At 41.3% G+C, this 21,601-nt stretch overlaps 1 protein-coding gene across 3 annotated transcripts in view; it reads right to left on the bottom strand.

The window, feature by feature from the left end:
* Positions 1-21,601, bottom strand: part of NIBAN1 (niban apoptosis regulator 1) — a 213,365-nt gene that overhangs the window by 135,971 nt on the left and 55,793 nt on the right. Inside the window, exons 1-2 of one of the 3 annotated variants that reach the window (XM_038542293.1) lie at positions 18,302-18,414; positions 17,809-17,920 (exon numbers count right to left, since the gene is read on the bottom strand). The exons of 1 other annotated variant lie outside the window; for it this stretch is intronic. In XM_038542293.1, coding sequence (XP_038398221.1) covers positions 17,809-17,821 — 13 coding nt within the window. In that variant the 5' untranslated portion in view covers positions 17,822-17,920; positions 18,302-18,414. Of the gene's footprint in view, positions 1-17,808; positions 17,921-18,301; positions 18,623-21,601 lie in introns of those variants that run through there. One more of the 3 variants, XM_038542294.1, reaches the window with a different exon arrangement.

Genomic DNA, 21,601 nt, shown 5'->3' on the forward strand with positions numbered 1-21,601 from the left:
ATAAAATTCCTAAGAGAGGGGGGAAAATGACATATTGGCAGTATATTATTTGAAGCAAGGGTTTTTAAAATTCTAAACTCTTAAGTATTATTTAAATACACAATGGCTCAAATATGATCTTATGAAAACTGGTGCATTACAGAGGGACAGTGAGTGGGAGGGAGAAAAATACTCTGTGGAAATTAATATTCTAGAACAAAAAGGTCAGTAAATATTCCAGACATCCTCTTAATGTTGGCTACAGAATCCAGAGCAGCAACAAATGAGAGAAAAATGGAAGAAAAAAATGAGGCCCAACATTTATTTATTTTCATTGCTATCCATCCTGCCATCTCCTGGCTGGAACAAAGTGGTGGTCAGGGTAAGTACACTAGGGTTCCATATGTTTCCAACCTTTTAAGACAAAATACAAAGATAGGAATTAATATTTTTTTGTGTGAACTTAAACATTCAGCAGAGAGAAATGCAGAGACCGAGGACAAGAAGAGAATGGCCACAGGGCTTCTTTCTTCTGGGATCATCACCAGCCAGTCTGTGTCCCCACCTGTGCCTGCAATTCATCAGTAGTGACAGGAAGCTATACTTAAGTCTTCAACCTAAGGCTAAGTAATATATCAGATGGAGGAAGACTTGCCATTTTTAGGATTTCTGTGTATAACTCTGAATTAAAGTATATTCTGGTTTAGACCGAAAACTTAAAACTTAGAGATTCTTGTTTTGATTTGGTTGAAATACCATAGATTATGAAGAGAGCTCTGTATTGGGAATATGGAGATCTGAGTTCCAGTCCTATGACTAGCCATCGGAAATAAGAGCAACTTACTCAGTATCTCCGATTGCAACAAAAGAATTGGATTAGATAACCATCCAAAGGTCCCCTGTAGCTCGTGAATTTTCCATAAATGTTTATTCAAGAGCAGGAATCTAAAAGAAATGTGAGCTACTGACACAAGCCTAATGCAATTTTAACTTTTCTAGTAGCACATTACAATTTTTAAAAGATTTAACTGATTTTATTTTTATTATTTTTTAACATTATTTAACATCATTTATTTATTCATGAGCGACACAGAGAGAGAAGCAGAGACACAGGCAGAGGGAGAAGCAGGCTCCCTGCAGAGAGCCCGATGTGGGACTCGATCCCAGGACCCCAGGATCACGCCCTGAGCTGAAGGCAGATGCTCAACCACTTAGCCACCCAAGTGCCCCAGATTTAACTGATTTTAATTTATTTTATTTATATTTAATGTATTTTATTTATGTATTTATTTAACCCAGTAAGACTCAAGTATTATGACTTCACTATGTAATTACTATTAAATAATATTACTGAGATATTTAACATTTTTCCTTTGTACTAAGTCTTCAAAACCAAATGTGTGTTTTATGCTTGCATCATATCTTAGTTTGGACTAGCCACATTTCAAGTGCTCAACAGCCAAGTTTAGAGGGTTTGGACTTTTCTTACCTAGTAATACAGTTTACCTTTAAAGCTGTAAAATAGGGCAGCCTGGGTGGCTCAGCGGTTTAGCACCTGCCTTTGGCCCAGGACGTAATCCTGGAGACCCAGGATTGAGTCCCATATTGGGCTCCCTGCATAGAGCCTGCTTCTCCCTCTCCCTGTGTCTCTGCCTCTCTCTCTGTATCTCTCATGAATAAATAAATACGATTTAAAAAAAATAAAGCTGAAAATTTATTTTTTAAATATATATTTTTAAAGAGTTATTTATTTATTTATTTATTTATTTATTTATATTTATTTGACAGAGAGAGCACAAGCAGGTGGAGCTGCAGGCAGGGGGAGAGGGAGAAGCAGGCTTCGTGGGAGCAGGGAGCCTGATGTGGGACTCAGTCCCAGAACCCTGGGATCATGCCCCAACCGGAAGGCAGATGCTTAACCAACTGAGCCACTCAGGCACTCCAAAACTGAAAATACATTTAAGGTACAAAAGCTATTAATTAAAATGGAAGGGTCAACATATTGAGGGAATGTCAGGGAAGAAGTGATCAAAAAAGGTGATCAAAAATTTCTGATAGAAATCGCCAAATGAAGAGATTACTGAAGGAAGTAAGCTACTAATGAAGGAAGCTGTGTCATATGGAAGGTCGAAAGTTGGACAGAGATGATGTATACCACCTTGAGCGGTTGTTAAAATATTTATACCTAATCCTTGACTGTCCCTTTCTCCTACCTGCAGACATAAGCAGGCTGTCTAGTTAAGGTCATCATAGCCCAGGAATAATGGAACCACTAGATCAAGGTTTCCTAATCTGTGGTCTATGGTCCCTTATGGGATCTGCAGATGGAATTCAGGGGGTCTAAAAATTGAAGTGGGGAAAAAAACATTTTTATTAACTTCCCACTCAAATTCAGGATTTCCTTCAATTATGAATGGAGGCCACAGACCAGTAGAATTTACCAGTACTTACGACATTTTTTTTCCGGTTTCACTTCTGTTATTGATTTTTTTCTTTAAAAATTTTTTTAAAATTCCAGTTAGTTAACATACAGTGTGATATTAGTTTCAGGTATAAAATACAGTAATTCAGTACTTCCATATATCACGCTGTGCTCATCACAAGTGCCTTCCTTAATCCCCATCACCTATTTAACCCATCCCCCATCCCATCCCCTCCAGTAACTTGTGACTTTATCATCATAGAGATCACAGATGTTTTCACAGCACATCTCATTGGCTGTACATCTTAGGATAGCACTTCATCAAAGTGACAGCAAGTTATTAGACCCACCGTGAAACCTTGTCATTGAATGCATTAATAAAGAAACACATATGGTATTATATCACAGATTTTTAATATACTTTGGTATCTGCATTTCAGTAAAATTGGTTTCTTTTGTAATCCTGTGTATTTTTTTCTCACTTAAAAAATGTTATTCTGAGAGGGGGATCCATAGATTTCACCATATTGCTAAAGGGATCTGTGGCACAATGAACTAGATGGAAAGAGGGTGATCCCTGGATGACCCACCCCCCTTCTCTAGCCCACATAGAATCACATGTGGATTGTGTAATGACTAAAATATAAATTGTTATCCCATCAAGCCATTGAGATTCAGGGAGTATTAGCTTTAGCAGTTGAGCCTGTCCTGACTAATGTGTATAACTGAAATCTGGCTTCAGGCCCTGACAATTGGCTATGACTACAGCCAGATTCCAGATACTGGTAAGACGGCACTGGCAGTGATGTGCTGATAAAGTGAGTCCAAAAAAAAGACCCACTTGCCATGGCTAATTTCAAGCTACCAAAGGGATGCCCATATTCAGCTCTTGCCAGTCAGTGTGAGCTGGCTCCAGCACACCACTGGGACTGCTTTTCCATGACAGTTCCTTGAAATGTCTTGTTATTGTCCTTTCCAGATTTGAGGGGAGGTGTGTGCATGGAATTTTGAGAATTATTGTTTAAAGGCTCCTATTTAGGGCAGCCCGGGTGGCTCAGCGGTTTAGCGCCACCTTGGGTCCAGGGCGTGATCCTGGAGACCAAGGATCCAGTCCCGCGTCGGGCTCCCTACATGGAGCCTGCTTCTCCCTCTGCCTGTGTCTCTGCCTCTCTCTCTCTCTCTGTCTCATGAATAAATAAATAAAATCCTTAAAATAAATAAATAAATAAAGGCTCCTATTTAAACTATTGTGTCTGACTCTTTCATAATGAATAAAGAATACCTTGGATGCAGTAATTTATACATTCAACAAGCTGTTGAAAAGAATCTAATTAGTACCAATTACAATACTAGAGTGTCCCAACAAATTATAATGCCGTTGCTTCTGTAGAGGCATTTGTGTTTATACACTTTAAACATTAATTAGTTCCCAGAACAAATGGGTGAGTTAGGTATTATTTGGCAGTGTCTGAAAGCCAATTATTTACTCTGGGAAGGCCTGATACCCTAAATGATAGTAAAAGCAAAGTGATTAGCATAATAGTAGGGTCCGGAAATCCAAGAATTGTATCACCTTCATTGCTGACCTCCTTTTACCTCATTGGGTATTCCTGCTGTCCCCATTTTACACGTGAGAATCTGAAGGCAGCCAGCTGACAGATCCACAATCTACAGAGAATCCAGCTTTAGATTTGGCAAGTCCTCAGGAGAGTCTCATGTCTGTTCTTTTTTTTTTTTTTTTTTTTAAGATTTTATTTATTTATTCATAAGAGACACAGAGAGAGAGGCAGAGACATAGGGAGAGGGAGAAGCAGGCTCCTCGCAGGAAGCCCAACGGGGGACTTGATCCTGGGACCCATATCACGCCCTGAGCCAGAGGCAGACGCCCAACCACTGAGCCACCCAGGTGCCCCCTGTCTGTTCTTAAAATGTAAAAGCTCCAGGGGCCTCTGGGTGGCTCGGTCAGTTAAGCATCTGCCTTCAGCTCAGGTCATGGTGTGGGGGTCCTGGGATCCAGCCTCATGGGGGGCTCCCTGCTCAGCAGAGAGTCTGCTTTTCTCTTTCCCTCTCCCCTGCTTGTACAATCTCTCTCTGTATCAAATAAACAGATAAAATATTTTAAAAAAATGTGAAAGCTCCATTTATGAGTCTGTTGAGGGTTGTTTCCCAAAAAGAAAGAAAAGATTTATTGATTTATTCATGAGAAAACAGAGGCAGAGACATAGGCAGAGGGAGAAGCAGACTCCCTGCAGGGAGCAGGACATGGGACTCGATCCCCAGGATCACGACCTGAGCCGAAAGCAGATGCCCAACCGCTGAGCCACCCAGGCGTCCCTATTTATTTCATATTATATTTTGCTAACATTTAGATGAATTTAAATTCCTGGACTCTGCTAATTATAATCTTATCCCCTGGAAATATTCCCTCTGAAAAATGGTCAACTCGTTTAGAATTAAGGTATAGAATCAAGAGCTTAGTAAATGTTTCTGTTTCTATCAAGAAATAAACTATCGGTTTAGCTCATTTAAAGTGGACAAGCCGCTGTTCGAAGCCCATCACGTTGGTACCCCTTTCCATTAAAGAAAAAGCTTCATGAACAAGACCTGGAATTTCTGGAAGAACATTTGACATCCCACTACCTTTTTATTCTGAGACAGTCACTTGCCTGGCACAATAAATATTAGTGCTTACTGTTATTTTTACTATTATCATTTCTCAGACCAGGAGTTGTCATCTTTATTTAAGAACTGACATCCCAGTTGATGGGCACAGGTCTTAGTCATGCTCTAAAATTCTTATTTATTTTAAGTTTAAACAATATATTTCAATTAATATTACTGATTAAATCCTTCTTTCTAATGAAATCATTTTAAATATTTATACTTCAGATATTATACATTTGCTATCATTGCTAATAAAATTTATCTTTATTCCAACTCCAAGCCTGAATCTGTTTGGCTCAGGCAATTCTTCAGGCATATCTAACTCATTCAAGCATGACTTACATAGGAAATAATTTTTTAAACAAACACTTTAAATCCAAATGGGGGTGGGGGATCCCTCTGAAGTTTTCTGAGCTAATTATAGAAATTATTACTTGCTCTGTGTGAGCCCCAGAAGTAATGGCACATTCCACTAAGAACAGTGTCCTTTTTGAAAAAAACATCCACAATTTCCCTTAATTTCTGAATTGATCCTGCTCATCTGTGCTGGACCCAGCCCAGCCCCATGTCAACAGCTCCTCATACAGATCTGCTCTGCTCCTTTCCCAAGTCAATTGGGATTGTTGGTAGCAGATAGTACAGCTACATTTTCCAACAGATATTCCAAACAGACTTCAAAAACATAGTAGTCATATTGCTCCTTCCTAAAGACTGGGGACAAGAATCATTTTTTATATCTTCTATTTCCCTTCTCATCATGTTCATGTTTTCCTCTACTTTAGCATATGGAACTATTTATAAAAACTCCTAACATCCTTATCTGCTAATTTCATCATGTCTGTAATTCCTAACTCTGTTTATATTGATAGATTTTTTTTCCCCTTAGAGTTATGGATACTTTCCTGCTTTCATTTGTCTGGTAATTTTTGATTGGATGCAAGATATTGTGTACTTACATTGCTGAATGTGTACATTTTTCAACTATGATGAATTCTTTGTTAGAATTATAGACCAATCATTTTAGAAAACATGAGAATTCACACTGCATATAACAGTCACTGAGGGATGTCTGGATGGCTTAGTTAAGTGATTGCCTTCAACTCAGGTCATGATCCTAGGGTCTTGGGATCAAGCCCCATGGGGGCTCCCTGCTCAATGGGGAATATGCTTCTCCCTCTCCCTCTGCTCCTCGCCCCACTCATGCTCTCTCTCTCAAATAGATAAATAAAATCTTTTTAAAAATAAAAGACAAAAAACAAAGTCACTGAAATGAATAAAGGAATCCTTAGTAATCACCTATTCCTTAGTCAACTTAAAAGTTTCCACACAGAGATGGTACCAATTTGAAGTAAACATAGAAAAACAATTCAATTGGAGTTCTCATTAGAAAACTCAACTGGGGGACGCCTGGGTGGTTCAACAGTTAAGTGTCTGCCTTTGGCTCAGGGAGTGATCCTTGAGTCCCACATTGGGCTCCCTGCATGGAGCCTGCTTCTCCCTCTGCCTATGTCTCTGCCTCTCTCTCTCTCTTTCTCTGTGTCTCTCATGAATAAATAAATAAAATCTTCTAAAAAAAAAAAGAAAACTCCAACTGCAAAGAAATAGCCATCTCTGTTCTTGTTTTGTTTTTAAATATTTTATTTATTTATTTGAGAGAGAGTATGTGAGTGAGAGAGAGAGAGAAGGAGCAGGGCAAGGGGAGGAGAAGGCGAAGCAGACTCCCCACTAAGCAGGAAGCCTGACTCAGGGCTTGATCCCAGAGTCCTGGGATCATGACCTTAGCCACAGGCAGCTACTTAACCAACTGAGCCACCCAAGCACCTCTTAAGTTTTTATTTTATTTCCAGTTAGTTAACATACAGTGTTATATTACTTTCAGTTGTACAACATAGTGATTCAACACTTCCATACCTCACCCAACGCTCATCTCAAGTGCACTCTTTAATCCCCACCACCTGTTTCACCCATCCCCCACCACCCTCCCCTCTGGAAACTATCGGTTTGTCCTCTATAGAGAGTCTGTTTCTTGATTTCTGTCTCTCTCTTTTTCCCTCTTTGCTCACTTGTCTTATGAGTGTGTATTTTTTTTTTTTTAGACTTTTATAAAGAATGCTGAACTTTGTTCAGGCATGCAATTAAATTACTTAAGATCAGTTTGATTCTTCTGAGGTTTGCTTTTATATTTATTATTAGAGCAGGTCCAAAACAGTCTTGCAGGGCTAATTTCTGCTCGCTATTACTGAAGACTCTATACAATGCCCTATGTATTATAACCTCTTCCTATTTTGGATGATGGAAACATGAACTATTCCCAGCTCTGGATGAGCTCCAGGAATCGTTTGGCTCTCTAAATCCAAAGAAACACAATCTTCTGTTCTAGAAAATGGTCTTGTATTATTTCCTTGGTAAATTTCTCCATTTTCTTTGTTCTCTATTTTGTGGGACTTCTGTGAGTCACATATTAAAGTTTTTGGATTGACCCTTTAACTTTTTTTTAATTGTCTCTTCTATCTTCCTTCATTTGGTCTTTCTTTTCTATTTTCTGCAAGATTCCCTCAACTTTATTTTTCAAAGCAACAATTGGATTTTTTTAAAATTCTGATCTTCATATTTTTAATTTCCAAGAGGTATTTTTTATCTACCACTGTCATTTCTTTATTGAACCCTAAACTTGTTTTACAAACCCAATGCTTCTCTTATTTTTAAGGCTGTTCATTGCAGTTTTTTATTTTTTTCTCCTTTCATTTATTTATTAAGCAAATACTTATTGATAGTCAACCATGTACCAGATGCTGATCTATTTGCTGAGAATACAGCAGTGAATCAAAACAACGGCTCTGCTTTAATGGTGTTAACATTGTGGTAATGGTGGGCAAGTAATACAAAATTAATGAATGAACATATCATATGACTGTTGGTAATAAATGTTTTGAGGAATTCCCTCCCATCAAACTCTTCTCCGTCTTGCTCACTACACTCCAGCTATACTACCTGTTCTTCAGTACCTTCAAGTGCCATCTTCTCCTTCTCCTTTTTTTTTTCCTTCTCTTTCTATATGCTGATCTCTCCACTCAAAATATTCTTCTCCTGGTTCTTCATATGGATAGCAACTTATTATCTTCCTGAGCACCACATCTTAAGTATATCTCATTTCCTTGCCTTATCACTGCCATCAGTACCCTCTTTTTTTTTTTTAAGATTTTGTTTATTTATTCATGAGAGGCACGGAGAAAGGGGCAGAGACACAGGAGAGGGAGAAGCAGACTCCATGCAGGGAGCCCGATGTGGGACTCAATCTTGGGACTCCAGGATGACGCTCTGGGCCAAAGGCAGGCACTAAACCGCTGAGCCACCCCAGGGATACCCTCTGTCATCAGTACCCTCTTAATTCCCTTCATGATAGGCATCAAAACTTGTAATGTTGTTTATCCTTTTAATTCCTTTCATGAATTGTAATGTTGGCTATTTATCTAATAGTCATTCAGGCTTCTTCCTTGATAACTGAACTTGATTTTGTTCAGGTATCCAAGATTCTTTCTACAGCCATGTGCTTCAAAGAAATTTGGCCTTGGCTCTAGTCCAGGGATGAATCTGGATTAGTTTAACCAAATCATGGTAATTCCATATACTTGCCAATGATGGCTTAGGAAGGAATGTGTGACCCAATTTCTGATCAGTGGAATATAAGGCAGAGTCTCCTGGTAAGGCATCTGGGAAAAGTTTGCTCTTATAAAGAGATTCAAGGAATAGATAGTCCTCTTTTTAGCCCATGGGGTACTGAATTACCTAATGGGATATGTTTTGCTGCTCTAGTCATCTTTTAACCATAAGAAGAGCTAGTGCATGGAGAGTAGAAAGATAAACCTTTAGTGATACCACTGCACTAAATTAGTCTATCTATATACTTCTTTATGTTCCCATGAGCTCTTCTTAAGGCATCTACTAGATAATGAGCCTCAACCACCAGAGAGATATCAATATAAGTAAGGATAGATATATTAAGCTATACTTACTTGTAGAACAAGAGTAAATAAGAAAAGAATATAATCGTCACATACTTCAACATTGTAAAATCATGAAATAAAATTAGAGAATTCAGATAGCAACTACAAAAATTGTGTTACTGTGTGACAGAGTGATAGTAAAACTTGATCAGATTCAGGATTAATACTTTTGTCAAGACTATCGGTTGTGCCGTGATCTTCATTTGGAGGCATGTAAGATCTCATTCTCTTTTTATGATGTTGGTAGCCATTGATGCTCATTGCTGGGACCCATGAATTCACCAGGGGTTGAAAATTGGTGATATTCTAATTATGTCATTTTGTTTTCATCTATTAGCTATAACAAATTCATAGAATGGTATTTTTTAAATCTCTAGTTTTGTTACCTCATATTATAGTTCACATAGCAAAGGCAGGATAAAATGTAGAAAATACATATTTTTTCCTAGTTCTATCCATTAAATACATCCAGAAACAATATCTATAAGGAGCCTTGATTTCTTTAGTGGGAAATGATAGTTAAAAAGGTTTTAAAATGCTTTATGGGTGATAAAAGCACAAGGTAACATAAGGAAGTCATGACTCCAAAGTCTAGGATGAGTGGTATGGTTGCTTGTTGTGGTAACCCCTATGGAAGCACAACTCATGATACTCATCACTTTGTGCAGTTCCCTCCTCTTGAATCTGGGCTGGACTTAAGACTTGCTTTAACCAATAAAATATAGCAGGGTAATCCCATGGCATTCCAGGCCTAAGCCTTCCGAGCCTTCTAGAAGCTTGGCACTCTTAGAAACCCTGACTTATCATTTAAAAAGCCCAGGGGCACCTGGGTAGCTCAGTGGTTGAATGTCTGCCTTTGGCTCAGGTCCTGATCCAGGGTTGGGGTTGAGTTCTGCATTAGGATCCCTGTGCCTATGTCTCTGCCTCTCTTTCTGTGTTTCTCATGAATAAATAAATAAAATCTTTAAAAAAATTGAAATAAAATTAAAAGCCCAATACCCATTCGGAGAGACCACGTAGAAAGGCCACCTGGAGAGACAGAAATCCTTCCCATTTGAGTCTAGCTACCAGCCAATCCACCAGCTGAATGTAGCCACAGGAATGACCACCTGTGAAATAGAAGCTGTAGAACCAGCTGAACCCAGGACAGATAACAGATTTGTGAGTAAATAAACCATTGTTTTAAGAGCCAGTATCTTCTGGGGGTAATTTGTTAGGCAGGATAGATATCTAAAAATAGTGGCTATTGTAGGAGAAACAAAGTAGTTTAGGATTGGGATGGAGTACATGGAGGTTTCTGAAATGGTTAGTGAAGTTCTTTCCACTTCTTGACCTGGGTGATGGCCATGAGGATATTTGTGTTATAGTGATTCACTAAGCTATACATTTGTTTTGTGTGTTTTTCTGAACCTGTGTTTTATGTTAAATAAAAATAAGTTTTTTTTAAAGATTTTATTTATTTATTTATGAGCGACGGGGTGGGGGGCAGAGACACAAGCAGGCTTCATGCAGGGAGCCCGACACGGGTCTCGATCTTGGGTCTCGATCTTGGGTCTCGATCTTGGGTCTCCAGGATCACACCCTCTGGGCTGCAGGTGACGCCAAACCCCTGCGCCACCGGGGCTGCCCAAATAAAAATAGTTTAAAAAGAAGAAAGAGTGGGGCAGCCCGGGTGGCTCAGCGGTTTAGCGCCGCCTTCAGCCCAGGGCCTGATCCTGGAGACCCGGGATCTAGTCCCACGTCATGCTCACAGCATGGAGCCTGCTTCTCCCTCTGCTTCTCCTTCTGCCTGTGTCTCTGCCTCTATCTTTCTCTCTCTGTCTCTCATGAATAAATAAATAACATCTTAAAAGAAGAAGAAGAAGAAGAAAGAGGGACGCCTGGGTGGCTCAGCAGTTGGGTGTCTGCCTTTGGCTCAAGGCGTGATCCCAGAGTCCCAGGATCGATCGAGTCCCCCATTGGGCTTCTGTATGGAGCCTGCTTCTCCCTCTGCCTATGCCTCTGCCTCTCTCTCTCTCTGTATCTCTCATGAATAAATAAATAAAATCTTAAAAAATATAATAAAAGAAGAAAGAAAATCCACATAGCTTGGTATAGAGACATTTACTTTTCCTCCAGACTACGGACTTTTCAAAAATCGTTTAGGAGCTCCTAGTTAAAACTACTAATATATTCTAATTCTACAGACATCAATATCCACACTTCAAGCACGGAAATATAAATTTCTTTGGGTCCCAGAGCTTGCAATTTGCAAAACTGAATTAATTGCTTTCATATCTCTAAATCTTTCCTCCTTAAAGTGAGAAAAAATATGTATTCCAAAGAAAAAAAGAAGAGAAGCAGCAGCACTTTTATAAGCTGGCCTGCATTTTCTTACTGGCAGCAACTTACTAGTCTCTTTTTTTAAATGAATTTTCCAGTGTCAAAGGAGAAAATCTGTATTGCATTTGGGGTTTTGTGCGCGCGCGCGCGCGCGCGCGCGCATGCTTTAGTTTGGAACTGTTAGAATTTTAGCTCTCATGTCCTGTTTTTCTAAAATGCTTTAAAAAGACTGTAGCATCTGAATTGCATTCTTTTATTCTTTTGTCTTTACTTCGGACTTCATTTCCCATTTCCCAGTGCAAACTGCTGCATGTACCTTTTTTCTTAGGGTGATGTTACCTCACCTTACTGACCAAATAAATTAAAATTTCTGATTAGGAGATTAAAATTCACTGCCATAATTCACACTGAATATTTTGTAAAATTTTCACAGTACATTTATTTTAATTGGATTAGAAACTATTACAAATTGAGCTTCTGCTGTTGCATTTTCCACCTGGGAACCCAGTTCAGATCTTCCCAAAGATTACAATAGAGTAAAACTACAATCAGTTCAGTAGTCCAGCAAAAATAAATAGAATAATAAAAAGAATTACTATTGTCATTTTATTTTATTTTATTTTATTTTTTTTTTAAGATTTTATTTATTTATTCATGATAGTTACACAGAGAGAGAGAGAGAGAGGCAGAGACACAGGCAGAGGGAGAAGCAGGCTCCATGCACCGGGAGCCCGACGTGGGATTCGATCCCAGAGCCTCCAGGATCGCGCCCCGGGCCAAAGGCAGGCGCCAAACCGCTGCGCCACCCAGGGATCCCTACTATTGTCATTTTAGTAATTATTATTACAAAAGCACCACTGATGATGTGGCCCTCTCACAGCCAAAATCCACAGAAAAAAGAAGTGGTTCATTGAGACCAGATCTTGATTCAGTCTGACTCTATGAGAGGTTCATCAAGACATGAACTGGAACCCAGGAGGGAAGGTCACTGTTTCTTCCATAAGCATAGGGGAAAATGTTATTTGTCTCAGTCTAGTATGTCTTTATTTTTGATAATCCTAAGAAACTCTCAATTCACACTAAATTCCCAAAGTCTTGGTTTCCATTTACAAAGACTATTGCCACTAGAAATTACCAATGGGCAATAGGTTTCCTCATCAGAAACTCCTGCTACCTTCATCAGTGGTTTGGCCTGCTTACTGGCATTATTTTTAATCAAAATATAATGTGATCAATATACATTTGTGCATTATTTACACTGGGTCCTCTCCTTCTTTCTCTCATCCCTCCTATTCCTACCCAGGGGCTCCAATTCCTCACTTCCCAGGAGAATGCATTCATTTCTATTAATTAAGAACAAAAACAGACACTAATGGCCTCATCTTTACCCACTTCCTATTTTCTTTTAATCAGTTTTTAAAAATATTTTATCTATTTATTCATGAGAAACACACAGAAAGAGAGAGAGAGAGGCAGAGACACAGGCAGAGGGAAAAGCAGGCTCCATACGGGGAGCCTGATGCGGGACTTGATCCCAGGACCCCGGGATCATGCCCTGAGCCAAAGGCAGACACTCAACTACTGACCCACCCAGGTGTCCCTGATCAATTTTTCTTAAAGGGGACTCAGTATGGCAGCTCTTAGTGTGCTGGTTATGACACTTTGGGGCATAAGTACAGAAGGTAATTGTATTAGAATAGGATTTGTGTGTGGATAATAGTAACACAGATAACACTGGCTTAAATAAGAGAACTTTATTCTTCTCTTATTAAGTAAGCTCATGCTGATATGGAGGTTCTACTACGTGAGGTCTTCAGGAACCTAAGCTCCTTCTGTCCACTTACTTCACTCTGCATGAACTCCATCTTTTTTTTTTTTTTTAAGATTTTATTTATTTATTCATGAGAGACACAGAGACACAGGCAGAGGGAGAAGCAGGCTCCATGCAGGGAGCCCGACGTGGGACCCAATCCCAGTTCTCCGGGATCACACCCCAGGCTGCAGGCAGTGCTAAACTGCTGCGCCACCAGGGCTGCCCTGCATGAACTCCATCTTAAAAGCACATGTCAGGAATGCCTGGGTGGCTCAGTCAGTGAAGCATCTAACTCTTGATTTTAGCTCAGGTAATGAGATCTCAGGGTCGTGCCATCAAGGCTTACATCAGGCTCCATACTGGGCGTGGAACCTGCCTAATATTCTCTCTCTGCCCCTCTGTCTGTCCTCCCCCAACTCACACATATACTCTAAAAAACAAAAACAAAAACAAAACAAACAAACAAAAAAAACAAAGAACAAAACTTTTTTAAAAGCAGGGAAGAATGATATTGAGGGGTAACGGGTAATTAGCACTCTCTACCACCCCAACTGAAAGAGGACTTAGTATATTACACAACATGAGTACCCCAGGTAGGAGGATAGGCAGGTGATCAGCAAGGTGTGCCAGGGCTCCAGCTTCTCTTCTCTGACGTTGGCCAAGCAGTGCTCCAAAGTTGGCTATGTCTTTGAGCTAGCTGCCTCCTTACTCAGTAGTTCCAGGCATCACATTCAGATGCCACAAAATCCAAAAAAAGAAGGGGAAGAAGAATATGTCTCTACCCTTTGTCTCTTTTCTTTAAAAAGGGAAGAAAACTTTCTTAGGAGCAGTTAGCAAACTTCTCTTCAAGCCTCACTGGCCAGACTAAATCACAACCCCATGCCTTGTATAATCGCCAGCAGGGAGAACACACCACCATGATAGGCATAGACCAATCAGCAGACACCCCTCAAAGGCCATACGTGGGGTGAGCTTCTCCGAATCATAGGACTTACACAGAGTATTTTCTTTTTTTTTTTTTTTTCCACAGAGTATTTTCAATACTGAAATAAAATTGGGGTTCTGTTTGAAAGAGGAATGGGGAGAGGAAGTTGAGTTGACACCCAACTGTGCCTACCACACTTCATATCCTAACTTCCCATTACAATAAACTGTCATTTCTAGCCAGAGAAATTGTACTCTCACATCACTTCGTCATAATAATCCTTATAAATCCTTATAAATCAGATCAATTCTTATGTCCATCCCCTACCTACAAATTCTGACTAAAGAATAAACCAACATGTGTAATAATACACATCTAGATTAAGTGGACTGCAAACATGTACAGTTTGCAGTCAATACCTATCTTCCATTCACCTTGTCCATGGAGATGTGTCACTCCAGATACTGTTATCAGCATAAATTTCATAGACAGCCACCTAAGTTAACCCTTACAGTATAAATATGAGAAAATCTCCCTAAGAGAAATACACGTTGGGTTTTTTTTTTAAAGACTATATTTATTTATTCATGAGAGACAAGAGAGAGGCAGAGACATAGAGGGAGAAGCAAGCAAGCAGGGACCCCGATGTGAGACTCGATCCCCAGACTGGGGATCACACCTTGAGCCAAAGGCAGATGCTCAACCGCTGAGCCACCCAGGCGTCCCAACACTTTTTTTTTTTTTTTTTTTAAGATTTTATTTATTTATTCACAAGAGACCTAGGCAGAGAGAGAAACAGGTTCCATGCAGGGAGCTCGATGCGGGACTCGATCCCTGGACTCCGGGATCATGCCCTCGGCGTGAAGACAGGCACTCAACCACTGAGCCACCCAGGCGTCCCAATACATGTTGTTTTTAAGCTGAAACTCCTTTCCTACTTTATAATCATCAGATCACTGACAAGCATTTCATTGGAAGCCACCAGGCCCTCACAGGAAAAGTCTGACAAAAGTATGCAATAATAAATCTAGAAAAAGACTGTTTTCCTGCTACTTGCTGTTCCTGGGCCTAGAGGAGTCCACCAGCCCCCACCAGATCTGTGAATGCCACCATTCTCAGTTGTAGCTCTGATTTCCCAGTACTTTTCTGACATTCCACAGGACTTCTGTAGGGCAGTTGTCAGGTTCATTTTTCTTTTGATTCATTATGAACAACCCAATGGCAATTTTAAAGATTTATCTTTATTTATTTATGATAGACAGAGAGAGAGAGAGAGGCAGAGACACAGGCAGAGGGAGAAGCAGGCTCCATGCCGGGAGCCTGACGTGGGACTTGATCCCGGGACTCCAGGATCACGCCCTGGGCCAAAGGCAGGCGCGAAACCACTGAACCACCCAGGGATCCCCCGCAATGGCAATTTTAAAAAGGTAAGACAATTCTTGCTCAAACAGGAAGACATGGTATGTTTTAAAACTAGAGTTGACCTGTTTGCATAGCGAAGTTTAGAAAGTAAAAGAAAACATGGCATATAGAGAAAAGTACCCTAAATTGGTCACCAATGACTGGATTATATGAGCTTTCCTTCTCATTAAAAAAAAGACCCTTTTAAGTCAGTGCTAAAAGCATCACTGAAGGTTAACAGATGACACTGTTCATTTGATTAGAAGGAGGTCTTACTATTATTTATGAGTTGAAACATCTTGATCAAGTGAAGTCACTGAAATTTTCTAGAAGCAATACTAAAAATGTATTCTGTGGTAAGAAACATGAGTGTGGGAGTAATTTTCAAAGCATCTTTAGAAATGAAGTAACTCCTTAATACTTCTGATATCCTTTTACCCAGAAATTTACTAAATCCTAAAAAATAATGTATTTTTGAAACAGCCATGTGACGAACATCCCTATTAATACAAGTTTTGATGCACACAAACTAAACTGCAGCTGTTAAATGATTTGTCTAAAAGTAAAAGCTGATTCAGACTCATTAGCATGCCAGAAGTACAGCTGCTTTAACACATACAAGATTAAGCCAACAAAACTCACTCCAAATATACTGACTAGTTATTCTCCATATGTTAGCAAAGTTTATCAAGCTTGAAGGAAAGTTCTTGAATCAGCTCTAGGAGCTTTCAAATCTCTAACAGTTTACTGGCAGCCACTTTATGAGAAACAGGTCATAAAATTGTATCTAAACTTTACTGTCATATTTTCAATTGTTCTGTTTACAATTAGATCAGAACTTGAGAAGATGCATGGGCTAAATGATGGGCAAAGTGGAGAAGACAGGATGATTTTTTTTTTTCAGGGATCTGGGGCTTCAAAACCATCAGGAAATCACAGCCCCATGACCTTCATGTGCTCATGCAGTAACAATTCAGAACGCCATGCATTTTTCCAATGCTCTTTTCTCTTTTGGCAAGACTAGTATTCTCAAATGAGGCAACGTCTCAGTTTCTCTGGAGGTATTCTAACTTTAACTCTTCTTTTCCCTCTGCCTCTACATACCTTGAAAGTGCTCTCCCAAAGAATAAGAAGATAAAAATTGAACAAGACTTGTGGATGTAATGACTGTTATCCAATCTGCAATAGTTTTATTCATTCAGAGCATATCCGTTACAAGTCTTTCTTGTGCACTAGCCATCTCATACTTTCGTATGTACAATCATTTAATTTCCCAATAAAATAAAAGCTAACATATTTTCTCTTCACATGAATACAGTGCTTGCAGCAGCAGCAACAACTGTCATGACCATGAAGTCTTCAAAAACATGAATCCCTTACATTGCTGGACTTTCAATTATTACCGTAGATGGCCACGATTCAACGTTAGGTGTTTTTAAGCTTCGTGGTGAAATAAAGTCTTCTAAAATAAATGGCATAACCATACTTTGCAAATAACTGAATGCAAACCCCTTCTGACTATGTCCTACTACAGTTTTTTCCGTTCCTTACAACGAGCACATAGCCAAATTTGTAAGACTCAAGGCGGCCTTAGTTTAGCTGTGTTGCTAATATAAATAAGTCATCCATCTTTCTCCCATTTTAAATAAACGACAGCAAAAGAATACCTGTCCAAGTTTTATCCCCTGACAATGGGTTGTTGATGATCCTCTACCTCCAGAAGCACCAGAGCAGGAGGAAGAATCTGGAAAGTCAATTATGTTGCTCTCAAGTGCCCTGATTTGATATCCTTTGAAAATGGTTTTAAACTGAAAACAAATATGGAATAAGGACACTAAATAAATGCTTTCCTTGTAGGAAAGGTTCAGGGACCAGAAAGAGAAGAACCTAAACAGGATGAACTTAACCATTTCTTTACAGAATTGGGGTAAAACTTAGAGCTCAATACGTAGTTTAGAAGGTATTTCTAAAAATAGAAAATTACCAAATTCGTAAGATAACCCAATGTTAGGTAGTGGTTGCGGACAAGGTTGCCAGGGAGGAAGGGACCAGGGCCAAGTACACCCAGGAGATAGAGTCATGATTTTCTGCAGTTTCAATTCAGTTTGTTGGGTTTTTTTTTTTTTTTCTTCCTGCCTGTAGTGAGTCACCGTATCTCTGGAAGTCTCCCCAAATGAGTTTGTCTCCATCTATAACTTTAGCAACTGTTAACGGAATACGCCAATGTTCCTCTTTTGCCTTGCCCCCATCTCCGGGAAGGGAAAAGGAACCGTACAACCTGGGAGCTTCATGACACGGTCCTTTCTGCTTCTGATGAAATCATCCCACAAGCCATCCGAAAGTTCCAGTGAAGCTCTGGCCGACGCGTCGTTTTGCAAAACCAGGCCAACCTTACCGGCAGGGAAATTCTGCTTTAGAGGCCGGGAATCCCCCGGGAAGTCTCCAGCAACCAGGGATATCCCCGCGGCTCCCCTCGAGGCAGGTCCAGGGAGAGCTCGGAACGGAGGGAGCGCGAGGCGACCCCGGGCCCGCACCTGCCGCGACCCCGAGGGTCCCGCGCCCCCTCCCCGCCGCCTGCACCTGCCTCCCGCGGGCGCGCGGCCGCACCTCCCCGAGCATCCCCGGCCCGGGCCCCGGCGGCGGCGGAGGAAGGGGGCCCCGCGGTCCCCGCGCCCGCAGGTGGCCGCCGCAGGTGGAAGCGCCCGCGCGACGCGCCCCCGGGGGCCGGGTGGGCGCGGCGGTGCGGGCCCGGGCGGGAAGCCCCCGCGTACCTCGGATGTAGGTGCACTTGCCCTCGTCCAGCAGGCTGGAGGCCGAGCCGCCCATGGCGGCGGTGCGGGCGGTGCCCCCCGGCGGCGCCGACAGCTCCCGAGGTCGCGGCCACGGCGCACCCCGCTCTGCAGTTAGAGGAGAAACTTCCTCCGCGAGGCGCCGCCTTCTGGGGCGCCTCCTCCAGGCCCGCGCCCTCTGAGGATCTGTGGGCCGGCCCGGGGGCTGTCTTCCCGCCCTCGCTCCCCTGGGGAGCTCGGGGGCGGGGGCGGGGTGTCCAGCCTGGAAAGACCCGCTCCTGCCGTCGCCTTGCCGGCCTTTGCGGCTCCTCCCCGCCGGTCACGGGCAGCCGAGAAACACCTTCGGCTAGGTGGACAATTCCCCTAGGGACTGCCAACCTCTGGGAGCTGGAACCTTCCCCACTGACGAGCCACGAGGTGGAATTCAGGACCCCGCTGCTTTGCACGCCCTCGGGGATAAGCAACAGCCGTCCTCAAGAACCGCCTAAGAAGTTGTTAGAAATGCAAAAAAATTGCAGCCCCCGCACCCCCTCTGTGACCCGTCTACACACGCGTACGTGCGCACCTGCGCGCACACACCCTGCACCCCAATTAGAAACTCCAGGAGTGGGGCCCAGCAATCTGAGTTTTCACAGGCACGATGCCTGCTGAAGTTTGAGAACCGACAGTAAACTGTACCTTCCTGTAGCTAGAAAGATGGGCCAAGGAGGGGTTGGGGAAATGAAGGGGGCGGGGGGGGGGGGGAGAAAAACAGGAAAAACCTAAGCCTGGGTCCTGCAATATGTTCTCAGTCCTGAAACTTCTGAAGACCCCATCAAAGTCTGTTCTTGCACCTTTAGATACAGTCCTCCCCCTTGACAAACTGAAAATAGTTCATTAGAAAGGGCATCTATGGGACGCCTGAGCGCCTGCCTTTGGCTCAGGGTGAGATCCTGGAGTCCCGGGATCGACTCCCACATTGGGCTCCCTGCATGGAGCCTGCTTCTCCCTCTGCCTGTGTCTCTGCCTCTCTCTCTGTGTGTCTCTCATGAATAAATAAGTAAAATCTTAAAAAAAAAAGAAGAAGAAAGAAATAAAAAGAAAGAAAAGAAAGAAAAAGAAAGAAAGAAGAAAGAAAAGAAAGAAAGAAAGAAAGAAGAAAGAAAGAAAGAAAGAAAGAAAGAAAGAAAGAAAGAAAGAAAGAAAGAAAGAAAGAAAGAGGCATCTATTCTTTTTCCCACAACTACTATTTAGCTTGGCAACCTCTCCCAAATAACACTCAACTGGGGCAGGAGGGTCACCATGCATTTCTTCCTATTCTTAGTAATCAGATTTTTAGTGATTCCTATTGACTTAACCTCCAAGGTCACATGGTCTGTACACACAAGAACAAGGCCTGAAGAGGACTTGGAAGGCTTTGCCCTCAAAAGTTAATTAACTAGCATTCTAACACCAAGATTTCTCATACCTCACACCCAATCTCTCTCACCCTACACTTTAATCTGTCAATAAGTCCTCTCCATTCTGCTTTCAAAATATATCCAATACCTACCCATTTTTCACCCCTTCCTCTGCTATCACCCTCAACATTTCTCATCTGAAGGATTACAACAGACTCCTAACTGGTCCTCTTCCTTCAGAGAAAAAGCCCCAGTCCCTCACTGACACTGGGTCACCACTCTCCCTCCTCCTTCCAGCCCCACTGGCCTTTTTTGCTTTTCTAGGACATACCTTTGCATATGCTCCCACTTCACCTAGATGCTCTTCCCTCAGATAACCACGTGATGCACTCTCCAAGTCTCTCATTTCATTCAAACCTCTTAAATACTAACACCTTAAAAGAGGCTTTTTTGGATCCTCTGTTTAAATACCAGCCCTCATCTCTGTCCCACTCCTAACCCTTCATTCTTTCTTTTTTAAAGATTTTATTTATTTATTCATGAGAGACATACAGGAGAGGCAGAGACATAGGCAGAGGGAGAAGCAGGCTCCATGCAGGGAACCCAAGGCACGACTCGACCCCAGGACCCTGGGATCATGACCTGAGCCAAAGACAAATGCTCAACCGCTGAGCCACCCAGGTGCCTCACCCTTCATTATTTCTATTCATATCACTCAGCATCATCTGATGTTTCTTTATCTGTCCCCACTGAAATAGAAACTCCTTAAGGCTGGGGGTTTTCTTTGTTGATTTTTTCATTTTCTTTTTTTCTTTAAGGGCAGAGATTTTGTTCATTATGTTCTCTGATATATCTCAAATGCCTAGAAGAGCATCTGGCACATAGGTGCTCAATAAATAACTACTGAATAAGTGAATGGATGAAATATAAATGATAGGATCTGGACTCAATGAAAGCTGTGATTCTCGATGAATAAAGAGCATTTCCAGGTGACAACTCAGTGATTTAAGTCTTGAATGTTTGACTCTTTTCTCAATATTCTAGTTAGCCCTCAGAATTAAGTATACCTTGGGGTGCATGGGTGGCTCAGTCAGTTAAGTGTTTCACTCTTGATTTTGGCTCAGGTCATGATCTCGGGATCCTGGAATGGAGCCTGGGATGAGGTTCAGTGCTCAGCGTGGAGTCTGTTTCTCCCTCTCCCTTTGCTCCCTACGCCCTTGTGCTCTCTCTCAAATAAAAAAAAAAAAAAAATCTTTTTTAAAAAAGAAGTATATCTTCTCATAGTAGTTAATACCATTCATTATATAAATTGCAAAGATTGTCCCTCAGAATGCTGGTATTTTTATCGAAGAAAACTAATTGGGATCTTCTGCCAGAGGATAGTTTTGGCTTGTCACCTCATTTGTGAACAATCTGAGAAAAGACTGATTATTCTTATCTCTCATTCTTTGCTCATTTGTAGCACTCACAGATGAAGCAAGGTACAAGAAAGGATCTGTATGTGTGCAGTATAAACAAGGTTTGTAACCACAGTTTTAGCTTCAAATCTTAACCTGATAAATTAGTAGCCATGTGACCTGGTCAGATTGCTTAACTCGCTTGTTTGCAAGTCTCGTGGTCTGTTAAATGGAGTTGGTAACACTCACCTCATATGCTGTTGTCAAAATTACATTTTATCAGGTCTGTGAAACACAACATATTCCCAGGAACACAGTAAGCATTCAGTAAACGGAAGTGCAGACTGTTATGATGGGTGACAAGAGTGGTCAAGGAAGCAATTTTCTAGCGAAAGTGGAATTTTAATTAGACCTTGAAAATCACTGATACTACATTAAGAAAGAACTTCTTCCATTTTTTCTCCAAACAAATAAAGCTCTGTTTCCCCAACTGGTTTACAGGAAAA

This window comes from Canis lupus, chromosome 7 (assembly GCF_011100685.1).
Source record: "Canis lupus familiaris isolate Mischka breed German Shepherd chromosome 7, alternate assembly UU_Cfam_GSD_1.0, whole genome shotgun sequence".
Classification (NCBI taxonomy): domain Eukaryota; kingdom Metazoa; phylum Chordata; class Mammalia; order Carnivora; family Canidae; genus Canis; species Canis lupus.